Source organism: Solea solea, chromosome 15 (genome assembly GCF_958295425.1).
Source record: "Solea solea chromosome 15, fSolSol10.1, whole genome shotgun sequence".
In the NCBI taxonomy this organism is placed as follows: domain Eukaryota; kingdom Metazoa; phylum Chordata; class Actinopteri; order Pleuronectiformes; family Soleidae; genus Solea; species Solea solea.
In genome coordinates, this window is record NC_081148.1 from 12834951 (window position 1) to 12852142 (window position 17192).

General features: G+C 42.6%; 1 protein-coding gene across 9 annotated transcripts in view; it reads left to right on the forward strand.

Moving 5' to 3' along the window:
* The window catches only part of LOC131473571 (sorbin and SH3 domain-containing protein 1), a 40859-nt gene extending 25035 nt beyond the window's left edge, over positions 1-15824 (forward strand). For 4 of the 9 annotated variants that reach the window (XM_058650857.1, XM_058650854.1, XM_058650853.1 and 1 more), the window contains 13 exons: positions 1577-1755; positions 3664-5136; positions 6337-6401; positions 6591-6761; positions 7285-7331; positions 7671-7785; positions 7988-8113; positions 8215-8409; positions 8575-9096; positions 9704-9799; positions 11353-11540; positions 11665-11771; positions 12575-15824. In XM_058650857.1, the coding sequence (XP_058506840.1) occupies positions 1577-1755; positions 3664-5136; positions 6337-6401; positions 6591-6761; positions 7285-7331; positions 7671-7785; positions 7988-8113; positions 8215-8409; positions 8575-9096; positions 9704-9799; positions 11353-11540; positions 11665-11771; positions 12575-12642 (3352 nt within the window). In that variant the 3' untranslated portion in view covers positions 12643-15824. The remainder of the gene's footprint in view (positions 1-1576; positions 1756-3663; positions 5137-6336; positions 6402-6590; positions 6762-7284; positions 7332-7670; positions 7786-7987; positions 8114-8214; positions 8410-8574; positions 9097-9703; positions 9800-11352; positions 11541-11664; positions 11772-12574) is intronic. The other 5 variants (XM_058650855.1, XM_058650856.1, XM_058650858.1 and 2 more) reach the window with 5 other exon arrangements.
* Positions 15825-17192: the final 1368 nt, after the last annotated feature.

Below are 17192 nucleotides of genomic sequence, written 5' to 3' on the forward strand. Positions count from 1 at the left end.
CAGTGTGTCCTCTGTGTGTGTCTCATGGTGCTTTTAGAAGGGGGGGTCAGTGGTTGTAGTGTGGACACATGGCTCCTATGTGGTGATTTATTTAAAGAGAGCAACCTGGATGTCACTTGGATAGAGGGAACTCACTCAGCTGCTGCATAACTTAAAAACCGTTATCTCCTGTGTGTGCGTACAGAACTATGACCGGCAGCGGGATTATGAAGGATCATGCTTAAGACAAAGTCAGATCTCACCAAGCTGTTAATCACTTTAGTTTTTTTGTCTGCTGAGCTTGACATTGTCTATTTTTGTTTGTGTTGTAAAATTCAAGGAATTTAGGGCTGAGCCAGACCTGTCTCACACTAAAGGGAAAATAAACTTCTCCCTCCATTTCTGCTCAGAACTTTCCATCTGCTACAGTCATTATCTCATTATGGCCAAATACTCAAGAAACGATTCCGGGTCCAATTTTTAATGAGTTGATTTGTTGTTACATTTGAAAGAAATAAGACTCCTGGAGAAGTAGTGGTGAAGGTCCACTCCCTCAGTCTGTCATAAACTGACTTCCTTTAAAGACACATATGTGTGAGACAGGATGTTTTTTTCCTCTGAGGTCTGTTTGAAATTGGTGACATGTTGAAGGGCCAACAATATCTGCCAAATGCAAAGCCCTATGTGTCTGTGCCGTGTTATTGGATAAATGAATGAACAGCAAGTCAATGTGAATGGTATTTGGCCCACTGTTAGTGCATAATAGTTATTTTCGTTGAGAATGACAGAGAAAGCTGAAAAAGCAAAATGATATGTTGGAAGTCTCACAGTAGAATAGTTTGCTTTATAACCTTGTAACGGTATTGCACACTCAATCATTTGCCTCAACCTGAATTAAAGCACTATCACTGTTTCCCTCTTAGGCAGTGTGCTAAAACTTACTTCAACAAGAGATTCTCTTGCACACTTCCCATCTCTGTGAATTTTTGTAAGAAACCCAGAACCAACTTAATTTCCATGGTTCACTACAGTCAGAGAAGTGCATATTTTTTCTCTAAGACTAACAGAAATGAAAGAAAAGTATTTTATTCATACAGTTGTAAAAACTGAAACTCATTCTCAGCTGCACTGCAAATGTTAAACACATTTTTTGGATAATCCATTTGTCTCTCACTGTCAGTTTAATGACCATGTTTGTCTGTACTCACATGAGCGTAAACCTGAGCATTGTACAGGTGCATAGCAGGGGTTGATGCACCATGTGGGAATGTTCCAAGAATATTTATAGAAAACAGACCTACTGGCCTATCTGCACTGTCAAGATACAGTATGTGTGAAAGTCAATGCCTTCACTTAACATCAACATATAAATTCTGCCATTTCTGTCTCAACTTTGTCTGAATCTGTCTCTAATTATTTTGTCTCCCACAAGTCTGCAAAGACAGGAATTACCCCGAGATATGCTAAATAAGAACCACATGATGGCTCATTATCTAATTTTGTGTGACTCAGTTAATTATAAAAACTTAACACAACTCTGCTGAAAGAATTCAACCGTGTTAAATCAACTGTCTGCGTTCCTCCCACTGCTCTTTAGCTCCTCGAGTAAGTCTGGACACAGCGAGGTGGAGAAGGACAGAGAATCACCCACAAGTGAGCCTACGGCTCCAGAATGCGACCGTCATGTTTACAAGAGTGTCCTGGAGGGCGGCGACATACCTTTACAAGGTCTACGGGCCTTAAACAAGCGCCATGGCAGCTCTTCCTCCTCTAAAGGTAGGATAGTAGCCACTTTATATATATATTTCACCAGTAAAACAGTAGGTGTGTGTACTGTACAGTATGTTTGTGTATTTGGATGTGAGGCTTAACAACACTGTGGGTCATTAAAGGCCTCGTCTCCTGCTGAGACAGAACCAATGAGTTACAGACACTGGTGTTAACGTGTCAGACAGAGATTCATGTGTTTCCGTTTCCGTTTCTGTTGGAATCCACGTATTTTCTTTGAACCCAGACCTAACAGTATTGGCCAATCACCATGCAGCATTCATTCCCTCAATACCTTTTGATTTATTATTGATGCCATGGGTGTTTTCATCAAACGTGTGCTGGCCATCTGCTTTGGAAAACTCTTGGTGGGAGTGAGTTTGTCTTGCTAAGTCGATGGAAGCTAACCTTGGGGATTTTCCCCCCTCTTGCTCCAGTTGTGATCCACCAGTCGCTAGGCAGGCTTAGGGCAAGTCTCCAGAGCGTTCTAGCACCAGGGAGTGGAGGGCCAGAACAGGGAGGGATGAGAAGGGACGAGCAAGATAAAAAACCACGCTCTGCTCTTCACAACCCAGCTACACAGGGGTGAGATAAACAGGAGGGACACAGAGGGTGGGCTGGTATGAGGAAGTCAGCTGTCAGTGTGGGGTCAGGGCTGGAATGCCCGCGCTTATGGCCAGGGAGAGAGACGCTGAAGGAGAGTGTGACCCATTATATGTCATCAGTACATTACATCTGGAAACACAAAGCATTTGTCTCTTCAGACAGGTTCCACTCAGATTTAAAGTTGATATATACTGAACATGATGTGTATATACTGTATCAGCAATCACAAATTTATATCAAAATAACTTTTATCCAGTTGAAATTTTGGATTATGAATGTGGTAAATGGATATGGCACTCGGGTCAACTGACTAGCATGATCTTTTATTAACCTACTGCTAGAGGCACTACCTTGATCATCAGAGTAACTTACTGTTCACTGCACTGTTAGTGTTGAAAAGCCCTAACCAACAACAAATGCCAGAAACCAAACAGTTCGTCATGTGTTTCGGTCTTGTGCCCTTGAAAAAGAAAAATATGTTTTTTTCAAATAGCTGAGCCTATTTGAGTTTTTTTCCCTTAATTGCCAAATGTCTAAAATGTATAAAATATCTGGTTTACTTGTGTGTTTTCATAGCAGATATGATTGGGACAGATGGCTCATTCATGCTACACAAGTGTTTCACAGCGTGTGAAAGTCTTGTGTCATTTCCCAGTTCCATCTGCAGTGCTGTCACACGCGTACTATAGCCAAGAACTGACTGTAGCAAGGGCCCGACAGGAGTATTTCTGAGAGGGTTTTATGGTCAAGTTGAGTCTAGAATATATTTGTTTTTTGGGGGAGCAGTGCATGAATTAATGGCAGTGCAGTTCTGTCTAATTTCTATACATTTAATACACTATTAGATACACTATACTATGCATATATTTATTCTCCTCCTCCTGCATATGCAGCAAAAACAGACCATCATTTAAATATGTTTTCTGTTTAAAACTTGTAGTGTTGCTGCAGCCAGTGAAGAATCCCTATAAAGTGCCCACCATCACATTTCATGGCATATAGCTGTTTTAATCATTTATGTTTCACTTGTTTTGTTGCCATTTACAGTGATAATGATAATACTGGCTTCTGTTAGTAAATTCCGCCATGTTTCATTTTTACAAAGCATAATTCTTCATTGCAGTGCTATTCTGTTAGTACAACAGTCATCTGTTACTTGATGCTCAGTGCATCAAGTCTGCTTCCTCTTGATGGAATAGGGTGTTTACTTCAGAAATGTGCCTGAGTCTTTTTTAGTGTGTATGTGTGTGTGAACCTGTGACCATTGTAATCTAATATGTTGTTTATTCTGTTGTCCTGCATGCTTGCCAGTGGATTATAAAGGTGGGAATGGCTATATAATTTCACCTTGCTCCTCTGTAAATAGTCGATCGGTTCTTGCCAGTAATGCAATAGGTAACCAGTGTAAGAGCAAGAAGCCTCTTTCTGCTGCCAAGGCCTGCATACCTCAAATCCTGCCTTCTAAGTTTAAGCCCAAGCTGCTGCCGCCCAGTGGTGACAGTGAGGAGTGCAGGACTAAAACTGTCAAGCACCCAAAGGCCCACAGCTGTGAAGATATATACACAGGGCAATGTGACACAGACTTTTCTCGAGCAGAGGAAAAGCAGAGTGGGCAATATTCAGACTCTAGCTGTGGCAGCGATTGTGTGGATGGCCTCAGGAATGTTTTCCCTGCACTCAGGAGGAGTGAGTCTGAGTTTTCCAGTCTGTACCGGACCATGCATCACATCCAGCGGCCCAGCTCAGTTGGCTGCAGCCCCCATGGCAGCGTCCGGAGCCTGACCTCCCTATTTGAGAAGACAAAGGCTGAGGAGGGTGAAAGGTTAGAGGCAGATGACGGGGGTAACATTTCAAGGGATACTGTGTTGTCACGGGTCAGTGAGTTTGAGATAATCATTCAGCGGTCCAGTTCGGCTCCAAGCCGTTCCTCCTCCCTGCCCACCCTAAACTCCAGCCATAGCCATAGCCCTGACCACACCCCCACCCACCTCTACATGACATCAGCAGTGTCGGCTGAGTCCCTTTTGGTTGCAGACACCACCCAGACAGACACCTGCACCCCAGTGGTGGGACAGGACAAGAGTTGTGAGGAGGAGGAGGAGGAGGAGGCGTTCCCGCTGAACGGTTTGAGAGTAGAAGAGGCTCCATCCTTCTCAGTGGAGGGACATGACATCAGGGCCGAGTCCCCCTCAAACACCGAGGTGGAGGTTGAGCAGATCCTTAGTAAGAGTTCCCCAGAACTGACCCAGCAAAGCATCAGTGGATCAAAGAGTCCTGTAGGACTGCTTACAGCATCCCCTCAGCAACACAACCACCTCCACCACCAACACCACCACCTGCACCACCTCAACCATCAGAACCATCAGCTCCTCCTCAGACCCAGTAAATGCAAAGGCTCTTGCCCAGCCTCCTACACCCGCTTCACCACCATCCTCAGACACGAGAGGCAGCAGGCCACGACCCAACAGGAGAAGCGGGCACCTCTGGAGAAGAAAACCACGCTTCCTGGGAACCTCTTCCTCATGGGCCCTGCTCCCTTCAAACCACGGAAGAACCTGCAGTCCCACCGGCGATCCCTATTAGCCACCAGGGTCACAATGGTTCCCCAGAGGCCCAGCAGTCTGTCCCCTGAGCCTAGACCTCTAATCCCTCAGCGCCTGTCCTCCCGAGAGGTCTTGGAGAGGCTGAGTAATGGAGATGGAGGCAACACTGACCGCCTGAGTAACGGGCAGAGATTGGACACCAATGGGAACCTACTGCAGCCGCTGGCAGCTCACCTCAGAGGTGGCTATTTGCATCCCCTCACCACTGTCACTCTCCGCTCTCCTCCCTCTGTGGTCACTCATTTATCTCAACTCTTTCTTCACCTTGTGTCCCTTTTTCTCCACAAAGTGACGCCACCGCCCTCCATCTGTAGTCTGTGTGGTGTGTTTACAAAGTGACAGGGAAGCCTCCATTTCATTCTGCGTGTGCTTTTTGGTGCTCTCCCATTTCACTGTGAATGAGTATGGTCCCACAAACGCATCACAAACACTTCACTGTAGGAGGTTCAGGCAGCTTTTGGTAATGTATATCTCCATGTGACATCATATTTGAGCTGTATGCAAGAGTGCTAGAGTCTGCATAAGCATTACACTGATTCACAAAGTCTTTTATTACAGCCACAGATAAATGCACACGAAACAGGACTGTTCTCTATTTCATATTCCATAATGGTACTTAAGTACTGATGTGGGCAACAACATTGAAACAGTAATTTTAATTCCAATCCCAGCTGTAATGTTTAAGCAGGGCATTGCGATACAACATTGCATACCCTCTCTCAAATTGATGTCTCACCTTGTCTGTATTTTATTTCTTTTTTGGAAACTGTTCACATCTACCGTGTCTCATTCTGTTGCCATGAGAAGTCAGGATGTTTCTTATGATTTCTTTTACTTAAGTCAGCCAGTACTTGGAGCATCAGACACAGACCCCAAGACACTGATAGTTATATCCTGTGGCCCTCACTGGGACACAGTTAAAGATCTATGTTGGCGTGGGAAGTAAACAAAGTTATGAAACTAAACTAATGGATGCTGGTTGGTTGATTAGTAACACCATGTTGTCATATTTATTTTCCTTTGGCCAAGATACAGTAGGTTTCCCATTTTCCTCTCTGCTTTTTTTTCTCATGAACACACGTTTGGTCATTCTGTGTTCATTCCCATATGCATGCAGGTTACTTTTGGCTTTTTTTGATGTGTGATTTTTTGTTTGTTCGTTTGTTTTTTGCTTTAGTGTTGCAGAGATTGTGGTGTTCATTTAAAGAATGCATGGTTGTACACTATTTATTGTATATTTTATTATTGTCCTCATTGGAAGGAGGAGTTCACTGTAATTCCATCATCTTATATATAAAAAAGAAAAAATTCTGTAATTGATTTGTATGGAGGCTTGACGATGAAGCTGCTTCACAGTATAATTCTTCTGTTTCTGTTCCAGACTCGTCCCCAGCTCACGGAGAGGGCCCGGATGAAGTGTTGCGAAGGCGTCATGGGGACAAAGAGGTGAATTTTCTCAACAATGAAGCCAAAGTTTCATATATTACATCTCTAAGACAATGCTTCAGTACGCAGAGCACTGTTGTATATTAATAATTCATATATTAGACATTATAACACTGTGGCACATGATTAAAAGTGTAAAGGAGGCACATATCTGGAGTGGACAAACATTTCTATCTGGTTTCCTGGCAGAAAATCTTGGAGGAGCAGCGGCGGCTGAAACGGGAACAGGAAGAAGCTGACACAGCATCGAGGCGACACACAGGCATTGTCCCGACGCACCACCAGTTCATCACCAACGAGCGCTTCGGGGACCTGCTCAACATCACAGATAACACAGAGAAAAGGAAATCAGGCATAGAGGTACAATGCAGGGCCGAGTCTTATCCTTCTGTAAGCAGAACAAAGACGACACATGCTTTGTCCGTTTGTGCGTGTGACTCATGCTGTAGCGGAGGTGAGGGACTCGTCAGCAGGATCCTTGTAGACACAGATGACTTTCTCTCCACAGTAAATGAAATTCAGAGCAGCAATAGAAGGGAGATACAGTGCATGAGTCACGGAGTGTATCACTGAATATTTATGGATATGGATCTTTAGAATGTACTTCCACGGTGCACATACTGTTTATCAGCTGTATATCACAATGTAATGAAACTGCTGGTATTAGTTGCACTCTTACTGTAAACAACCCTGAGTAGCGTTTAACTCCTTTTTCACTCATTCTTGAAAGAACCAGTAACCCAGTCAGTACCAAGCACAACATTCTTGTCATTTGTAGAATATTTATATGCCGTGGGGAAGGTTTGAAATCTTTCCAAGACCATTATTTATGCTGTTGTCATAATAACTTAAGGGTCACCCATATTTATTTTTATCTACACAGAGAACTCCAGCCATGGCTCGCTTTGACTTTAGAGCAGAAAGTCTAAAGTAAGTGGAAACAACCAAGAAACATTTTACTACACTGATGCTGTGTTACTGTTTGCACTCTTTTTCTATGCACAGTCCAAACAAAGTAAATGATTGTTAGCTTTTTATACTGTACAGTATGTGGGGCTGATGATGAAACGCTGCCAAAAAAGACAATCGCAGGAAATATCTGTTTAGAATAACAGTGACAGATTTACAGATTGACTGCTACCAGAATGTGAACCCTTGTACTCATACAGATATGTTAGTGTCACTGAATCCCAGTGTGTGTGATGTCATACTTGTACATTTTCTCTTTCATTTCTTATGAACTGTATAATGTCTTTGAAACTTTGCTAGGGAATTACCGTTTCAAAAGGGAGACATCGTGTACATCATTCGACAGGTGGATCAAAACTGGTATGAAGGAGAGCATCATGGGAGAGTTGGTATTTTCCCCCGCAGTTATGTCGAGGTGTGTGTCTGCTCTTTGACTTTCCTGTCTTCAAAAATAAACATTCTAGAAGGACAACTGGCAGCAGAAATAGTTGATCAACATGTTGTCATTGTAAAGATAATTTTTAGATGTTATATTTAACTGCACGTTTAAAGACATCTCTCAAAGCCATAGTTGAATTCTTATTTTAATCAGTTTTATTATTCATGCTCTTGTGAAGCTTCTTCCCCCCACAGAAAAAGCCCAGCCAAAGAAAAGTGCCCCAGTTCAGGTTCTGGAATATGGAGAGGCTGTCGCCCGCTTCAACTTTAACGGGGACACAGTGGTGGAAATGTCCTTCAGAAAGGTGAGGTGTAAAAATGTTTTAGTAATTCTAAACTGCATACACGTGTCACTAAATATTAATTAAACTTGTTTTTGTATTATTGTTGTTTTGAACATGTGCAGGGAGAGAGAATCACGCTTATTCGTAGAGTCGATGAAAACTGGTATGAGGGCAAAATCTCGGGCACCAACCGCCAAGGCATCTTCCCCGTCACCTATGTCGAAGTGAACAGAAAACCCCGCATCAAGAACGGCATGGAGTATAGCGACCCTCCTGTCAGCCAGTCGCCTCAACGCAGCACCAACGCGTCTCCTCAGGTGAGCGCTCTGAGCCAAATAAGCTGTTGTTGTAATGCTCTGAGTCTGTGAATCCACAAAGAACCCATCCATCTTAAAGTTGTAGCCTTTTGAATTTGTTTCACCTCTCATTTCCTTTTCTTTCTCTCATTCCTTCCATCTCCTTCATCTCGTGGCTCTAAAAAGCTGTATCGTAATCGCCTCACCACCTCCCCTCTGCCCCTCCCTCGCTCACCCCGCCGCTCTGTGTCCCCTGAGGTCCACGCTATCTCCTCTGAGTGGATCTCTCTGACTGTAGGAGGAGGAAGTCCTCCAGCCGCCCCCACCCCTCCTCTGCCGCCACTGCCCACTGTGTCGTACCGCTGCGGCGAGTACCTACCCCCACCATTCTCTGTCAGTCCCGTGCCTCCCATAAGCAGCAGTCCATACTACATCTCCCCTATGGCGTCCCCATCTGCCTCACCCCTGCCCCCGCCTCACCCACCCAGACCCAACTCCACCACTCCCTTCCTCACGTTCACGCCACCTCAAGGAGAGGACTTCCTGCTCTCCCCTCCCTCACTCCATCTGTCACGCAGCATCAGTCCCTCTAGCGGGCCAGTGCTGGAGGGCTGGCTGAGGGGGGAGAAAGAGTTGACAGAGGGGGAAGGCACAGAGAGGGACAGGGGCCACGCAGCCTCGGGCAGCAGGCAAAATAGCCCTGCAGAGGTATCTTCTGCATGGTGTGCAGTGTTGCATCTCAGGCTCACTCTGGAACATGAGCTATGGGCCACAGTTTGATTTTCCTAAAACAGAGTTTGATGAAGCACTGAAGACGTGACTAACTTGTTGATTTTTAGCCCCTTGACGGTTGAATGTGCTATTTTAGTACCTTGTCACACTGATTAATACTGCAGGTCTGCATGTTGTAGTGTGTGCTCCACTAACACGCAAACAATTTACAGTGAGTCAGTGAACGTTCAGTATCAAATTACCGAACTGTAAAAGACTATAAGAGGAACCGTTTGAAAGTCCAAGTTACTTTGTCCGCACAAAGTTCAGCGTATGGTTGCATGTTGTTGTTCTAAGCAGAGGTGTCATATCGTGGATGCCACTGGAGTTTGGAAGTGTATTCTGGACAGTGACATTTATAGCTTTCACGTGTTGGCTTCTGTTTCAAAAGCTGCCTCAAAGTTTGAAATTCCACCCACCCAGAAGTTTAACCTGTCTCTAAAGTATGACAACAATTCAGAGCCAGAGGATATGAGGCACGATCGCCTAGAGAAACGCATCAAGTCTGAAAAGCCCATGCTAACGTGACGTTTTTGTGTTGCAGTTCATGAAGAATGAGGCTGACCATCATGGACGGAGCTCCAGAAGCCCCGTGATGCTTTATGACATCCAGGATAACAACAACATTAACTCGTTTGCGGTAAGATGCCACAGAGTTGCCTTGGATCGCTGCTGAAGCTTCATTAAAAAATAACATGACATTAACATTATAACTTATTAACTTTGTAACCCATCACCTTCAAAGATCCATTTGACTCAAATCATCTTTAACTCCCATTATGTCTCATAATTGTGCTACATCCTTTCATTAAAGGAATATTTTGACATTTGGGGTAAAACAACACTATAAAACTGTGGTGCATAGTGCTTAAATATGAATGACTTCACAATGCAAATTAAGCCTATCAGCTCCACACAACACTCTCTGTGTTGCCTTTGACATTCCTGCACTGCACACAGGAAGTGACTGGTTTGATGTCAAGATTGACAGAGGCAGGGAGGAAGCACAACAACAACAACGCTGTGAAAGTAAAGGCCGACAGCTGGAAACTGTTTGGCTAAAAAGGGCAAACCAGACAATGCTAGAAAAGTAGATTTTACTGCCAAACATTCCCGGACGTTCAGCAGCTACAGCATAAATGCTTATTGCGACTGGGAGGCAGGAGTGTTAGGGTGGTATGAGATCACTGCGGCATATATCACGCAGAGGCACCAGCAGTGTTTTGGTAATTACCCAGAATACCTTAAGGCGGCAAGAGAAGTTACACACGGGAGCTTTAAATATAAACAAGGTTTGAAAAATGAGGTCACTTTGTGTTATTTTCAGGCTACTGTTGTCTCATCAGTATGCACATCTCCTTTTTTATGAAAGCTGATGAACTGTTGTACTGAAGAGTCATGAGTGTTTTGAGGAGTGTTTTTCCATCAGTGAAGTGTAACTATTACAACAAAAAATAATGATATTGACAAGATGTTCATTCACATTTTTGTCTGGCTGACTGAAAATGAGTCTGCTTGAACGCACACACACACACACACACACACAGGAAGAGAGAGAGAGAGAGAGAGTCAAAACCATAAGAGCACATTCACAGAAAGTCTGTCTTTTTTTCCACTGATGGTTCGAATAAACCTTATGATAAGGTCACTAACTTGGCAAAACTTGTTTTTACCACCATATGGCCGTTACATTATTTCCCCCCTCCATACTCATCGTGCTAAGTCAAGCTAGTGGCTGCTGCAGTTTCACGTTACATGAAAAGCTATGAGAGTGGAATCAAGTCTCAACAAGAAATACAATAAGAGCTTTACCCAAAATGTCAAATTACTCTTTTCAATTGCACCTGTCGGCTTCCCTTTAATACTTCATGTTCATCCTGAATGATACCTTGTAAGAAGTGAACTAATATTTCATTTTCCCTGTCTACATGCTCTCACTCTGGTGTCTTGCCTTATCATGGCTCTCCTCACGGGCTCCACCATCATCTCCTTTGCTGTTTTCTACTGGCTTTTAATGGATCACCACCTTTTCTTCTTTCCTACTCACTGGACCTACATTCCTGTCTTGCCCTTTGTCCCTCCTCCTTCTCTAACTCCTCACGTTCCCTCCTCAACTTCTCCTCTGCCTCTTCTGGGACTCTTATTGGGCCCGCTGTTTGTCTTTTCTCTGATGGCTTCACCCACTTCTACTAGGAGGCAGTGTGTAATGAGATCTTGAATATAGCTGAGACCTCGGTGAGGTACTGCAGCACCCTGTCCCACCACCCTCATGACTCTGTTCATAGACTGCTCCACCACCCCAGTAAACAATCTCTCATCATTTCCCAGCAACCCCAGTCCCACAGCAGCAGTCCAGAGCCGAGTCGTCTTAACTGTGGAATGTAAGTAAGATTCTGTTTCACTTCCATGTCCCCCACTCTTCAATTTCTTTTTTTACCTATTTCACATTCAGCACCTTCCCCCGTTTTTGCAAGTTCGCCATTTAATCTTTGCACCTTGCTCCAGTTTCCAGGCTTTATACAGTTACGTGCCACAGAACGAGGACGAGCTGGAGCTGCGGGAGGGAGATCTCGTCAGTGTCATGGAGAAGTGCGATGACGGCTGGTTTGTCGGTATGTGCCTCGGGACGGATTCTTCAGACGTGCAGTCACACTCACTGTGTCACATCAATCCACATAGGGTTTCGGCAAAGTGACAGCAAACGACTGCAAGTGTGCAATGTGCATGCTCAGGGCTCCTGTAAACATGGAGACATATTCACTGTGTCACATATAGAGTTCCTAAAGGATGACAGTAGATGATTGATGATTGCAAGGGACCGAGGTTATTATAGTTAATTTATTTTATACATGGGTTCATATGAAGTCTCTGCCGGCAATTTTGAAAGGTTGTATTTTCATTCATAACAAAATGTTTTCAATTTGTTTTAGTTTACAATACAAAGTTAAACATAACATTTGTTATGTAGATAATTGGGTTGAGTTGGTTCATCCCCTGGCTCACAAGCAACGTGATGTGCCTCATGAGGGTTATTTATTATTATTTATGTTGTGTTTATGTGTATCTTTAGTCTGTTGGCTATATTTTTTACCTTTCACACCAACCTCAGCACTATGATGCACATTTTACACTTCAAGTTACTTTCTTGTAGACTGTTATATTTGATTGAGGGATGGTTGTTCATGTGTCCTAATAAACATTTAAATTGAAGTCTCTTGCACCTGGCAAATACTCCATATTATAAAAAACAACCCGCTCTAAAAACTAATTAAAACTTACTATTAAAAACTATTATAACCTTGCAAGGGACATGTACTGTGTTTCAAGCATTAAAGAAAAAATCATTTCACTTTCTTTTTCCTAATCAGCCTCTCTGTCTCTTTCTCTTTCTCTTCCTCTTTCTCTTTCTCTCCAGGTACCTCAAAGAGGACAAAACAGTTTGGGACCTTCCCTGGGAATTACGTGAAGGAGGTGAAACTGTAAAGATATCTAATCTGGCTGTGACACATGATTGCCTGTCAAGCTTGGGAAGTCATTACTATCACGCATGGCTGTTGGTTAGAGTAGACGTTTAGCCAGCCAGAACCGTTTGATCATGGAGAAAGTGATGGATTAAGCCTGAGGTATGTCAAACTGCACGAGGCGAAGACAGAGACAGCTCACTGCCCAAACCTCAGTAACACTGTACAATCAAAATACGTCCATCCCCACGTGTGGAAATTCTCTGTCAAAAACCTAACACACACTTGCTTTTTGTACAGACACTTGCTTTTCATCTTGTCCTTGTAATTCCACAGTACACAAGTGTTTACGTAACACCTCAGTCTGGAGGCCGGCAGCAGAGCTGAGTTTATGGATCAAAGATAGGATTATTTTACCTGAACTGGGAGAGGAGAAAATATATTTTTGTTTGTTGTGGGGTTGGAGCTGTTTTTTCATGATCTACCTTTCAGGACAGGTTATTTAGATTCTAAAAAAAAAAAACACTTTGTTGTCTGGATCAACTTACCACACGTGTGGATTTTAATGTGGTGATTCAGTCTTTCACTCTTCACTGTGCAACAGACAGTTTGATAGATTTGAGGAAAATCATGTAAATGTGGTGGTTTATTTCTTTAAGGTCCTTTAGAGATACTGTTCTGACATATCATTTGTGCGTATGCTTTCTTTTACATTTTCTGAATCACCATTAAGTCAGTATTGGCTAGTTTTCAAGTACTTTCACACCTCTGTGTAACCAAAAGGTTTTCAAAACAGGTTCAGTATTGCTTTCACTTTTATCCAAGAGTTGTTATACAAGAGTTGTTACAGTCATGTGCATGACTAGAAACTCAACAGTGTTGAAGTGTGCTTGACCTTTTTCTCTGTTCCCATATGAAACACAAATACAGAACCTGTGGACAGTGCCACATTTGTCTCGTGGTGGTGAAGAGAAACTGTGTACGTGTACATCCTCTATTTATTTCTTCTTCTTTTTCGCCACCTCAGTTGAAATCGAAGTAAACTGTGTTTGCTGATGGCTGCGGCCTGTAAGGTAGCTGCTGATACACAGCCGGCTCCAGCTCAACCACAGAACAGGCGTGGTAGCTCTTAACTTCCTGTTCAGACACCTACAAGATAACAGTGGGTCACACTAAAAAAAACTATTAATACCTTCTCATGAAAGCTAGAGAGGTGTGGAAAATAATCGTACTGATTTTCTGAGCATATATTTTAATTTTAACCTTGCCCTTACTGATGAGAGTGTGTGTTTTAGCCCTGTAAATGTGTACAGAAAAAACTTTAAGAGGCCTTCTATAGATATGGCTACATATTTTCATATGTCTTGACTATGACTCATTACAGTTAGTGGAATGATTCGATTTCAGAGGTCAGGGTTAGAACAGCATGTAAAAAAACAAAAAAAACAAAAAACAATTAGAGATTGACAAATCCGAATCGGAGCATGATACACTATCAGCTAACAGCTCTACATTTGCATTCAGCTGAAGGGAAACTGAAGTGACGATAGGCTCATCAGGTTGCTCTCTGAGCTTTAGTGGCTCACAGCTTCTTCCTTCAGATCCTGGACACACAGTCAGAATAGCTCCTCTGCATGCGCAGGTATTTCTTTTTTTGCGTGCTTGTGTTTTCATTGAATTCCTCTCTGTCATCGACTGGTGCAGCAGACTCATCGGCCCTCAGTGGAGTTCTCAAATAGTACTCGCAAAATAATTCTCTGTGCTTGTCGTGACCTGCTCGGAGCAGCAGATGGGTGTAGTTTGTTGAACAACTGCTACAAAAAAAGTATTTTAAAATCGCTTTTGTCAATGCCTGTGTAAACAAGCAGCCGAGTTCAAACGCTCTGCACGGTCCACACATTTTCACTTAAATGGTGCCAGACTATCACCTTTTAGTATCGTATACACAATCCTACTGCGTGAAATAAAGATAAAACAATAACGATCACTAGACCTTGAAAGGTATGTTTACTCTATCATTGTGTTTTGAATCTGAATGTGCAAACTGTTCTTCAGACGCGAACCTAGAATGCAGCTGTACGTGGCAAACCCACACAGTGAGTGATATATGAAGTTTAGTCATAGATGAAGTACTTTTTTATTTTACTAAAATCCAGTGGCCAACGATGCTTCCTCCTTTCTGATGTTTGCTACTGAGACGAGATCAGCTGTTTTTTCCTGAGCAGATTCTACATTTGGAACACTTCCTCAGTAAAATAAAACACAGAGTACAATAAATACACTGCACTGTCGGTTTGCTTTTATAAAGAGCACTGACAATGTTAAAGTATTTTCCCTTCACTGCTGGCTAAACATTTTTGTCCCGCGTAGCTCCAGCTCCTCAATACTTTATTCTTCCCTGACGGAGACGTTTTCTGTCTCAGACACAAGACTGTTCGGTGACAAAACAATCACTCAGTCCCATCATAGATTGTCTCTGTGATAGTGTGCTCCCCTCAGACATCACAGTGTGTATGAATGTATGATTATATGAATGTGGTGCTGACTCTGTGCACACGAGCTGCAAACAAAGTCTGAGTTTATATTGTGAGTGAACACAGACTGTTGAGCAGCCAGACACAAGAAGGCACACGAAGGACTGTAAATATGTAAAATAAAAAAAAAATAAAAGAAAACTGCGAGTGATGTGAGCGTCACACTGAGCTCTCAGTTACTCACAGTGGTTTATTTACCTGAAGGTTTTCTGGCAAAGCACAGAGTGGAGCATTACTGAGCACAGGAGGTTTGACTCATTATGAACATTACGCTGCCATTGTGAGGATCATAATGCCTTATTTTAGATGCAAAATTGTGCCTCATTTTCATTTCATGTTTTTTTTTTTTTTTTTGAATATCACTGAAATGTATTGATGACATATTTAATGTAACCATTGTTCTCCCATTAATCCTTGTCTCTGTGAGAGGAGCACATTTACTAAGAACTTGTCCATTACCGTGCAAGTACCTGGGAGTGTGACACAATGCTTCAACCTAATGATTAATGATCATGAGAATGGACTAGTTTAATGAGACACACAACCTGTAACAGGTTTGGTTTGTTTGCTTCAATTTGCAGTGCTGTTTCATTGACACTATTAAAATAAAGATCCTATACACTGCTGTGACTTCGGTATTATGCAATATTTAATAAACCATTTAAACTTTCTGGTGTGTTATGTTTTGATTCCAGGCAAAGGCAAAGGTCCAGTTTGTATATAATTGCTTTAAATATGAATGATTTGGTTTCCGTGGTCTTAAAATAAGCCCTTTATAAGTAGCCTACTTGAGGCAAGGACCTGTCTTTATGTAGGCCACGCCATCTTGTGCCACCAGGTTTCTACAGTAGTTTGAACGAACAAACCAGCCAGAGCATTTTGAAGCAGAAGCTTACTATGAAAACAAAAAAAACGGACCACCCTAGTTCCCTGAGATGCTTTGTAAACGGAGGGATGAGCGAAGGAGTCCTCAATGTGTTGCAATTTGCAGTCTCATACTAGACATTGATTTTAAAATGTTATCATGGACAAACACCACAGTGCATCTGTGATCTTTGAACCCCATAGTCTTCAGATCTATCACTTAGGTCTTCAGGTCAGAATCCTCTGACGGTGCCTAAAACCAGATGTGACCTTTCGCTCTAATCAGTTGCTCCTCGTTTGTCTCTGCCTCTGACTGATTCAGTTGACCCTTTTAGAGAAGAGACAAGCTCGATGTATTTGAGTCGTTGTGTTATTTTACTTGGCCTTGTCTTGTCTTATGCCACTCAACATTTTTATTATTAAAGCACTTTATATGATTTTATCTGTGAAAGGTGTTATAGAATTAAAGTTTATTTACTTACTTACATCAGTAATTCTAGTGGCCCATTTATACTAAAAGACGGAGACAGACGGAGCCTTTAGTCTGTACTTTGTGTTCATTGTGTCCATCATCATGCGTCTAGCAGGGGAGATTGCTACGAAGGAAGAGATGCAACGATCTTCCCGAAGCGTAGTCGCAGCAGACATAAGAAAATATCGAATGCTATGCTGCGTCACACCAATATTCCTCATCAATATGACACGTTCCACCACCACAAAATTCTCTACTAGTATCTGTTCTAGAAGAAGTATTCCGTAAATGTCCATACTAATGCAAAAGATGCATGGAGGTATGTTTGGTTGTGAAAATCAAGTATAAATGGGCTTTGACCTTTAAGGGTAATTTTTGGTAAACTTTTCTACAAGGATATGGTGCGTTCCATTTACATTGGAAGTCGGAGGTCAAAACTGGAAGTGACACCACCTCCGACTTGACCACGTTCTAGTTAAGAAGTCAGAAAAAAACCACAAAAGCATTTAGTGCCTTTAACAGTAGAAAATTGCATTTTTTGTATGAGTGACAGCCATCTTGTAATCCCATGTCAGGGTTGGTGAGGTCGCTCTGACTTTTCGAGCTGGAAATCCGAGTGGAACTAGGAATAACGACTTCCAACCACAACTGGCACGCACCATTAAACTTAATGTATCATGTCTGCTGTGTGTGAGTCCTACA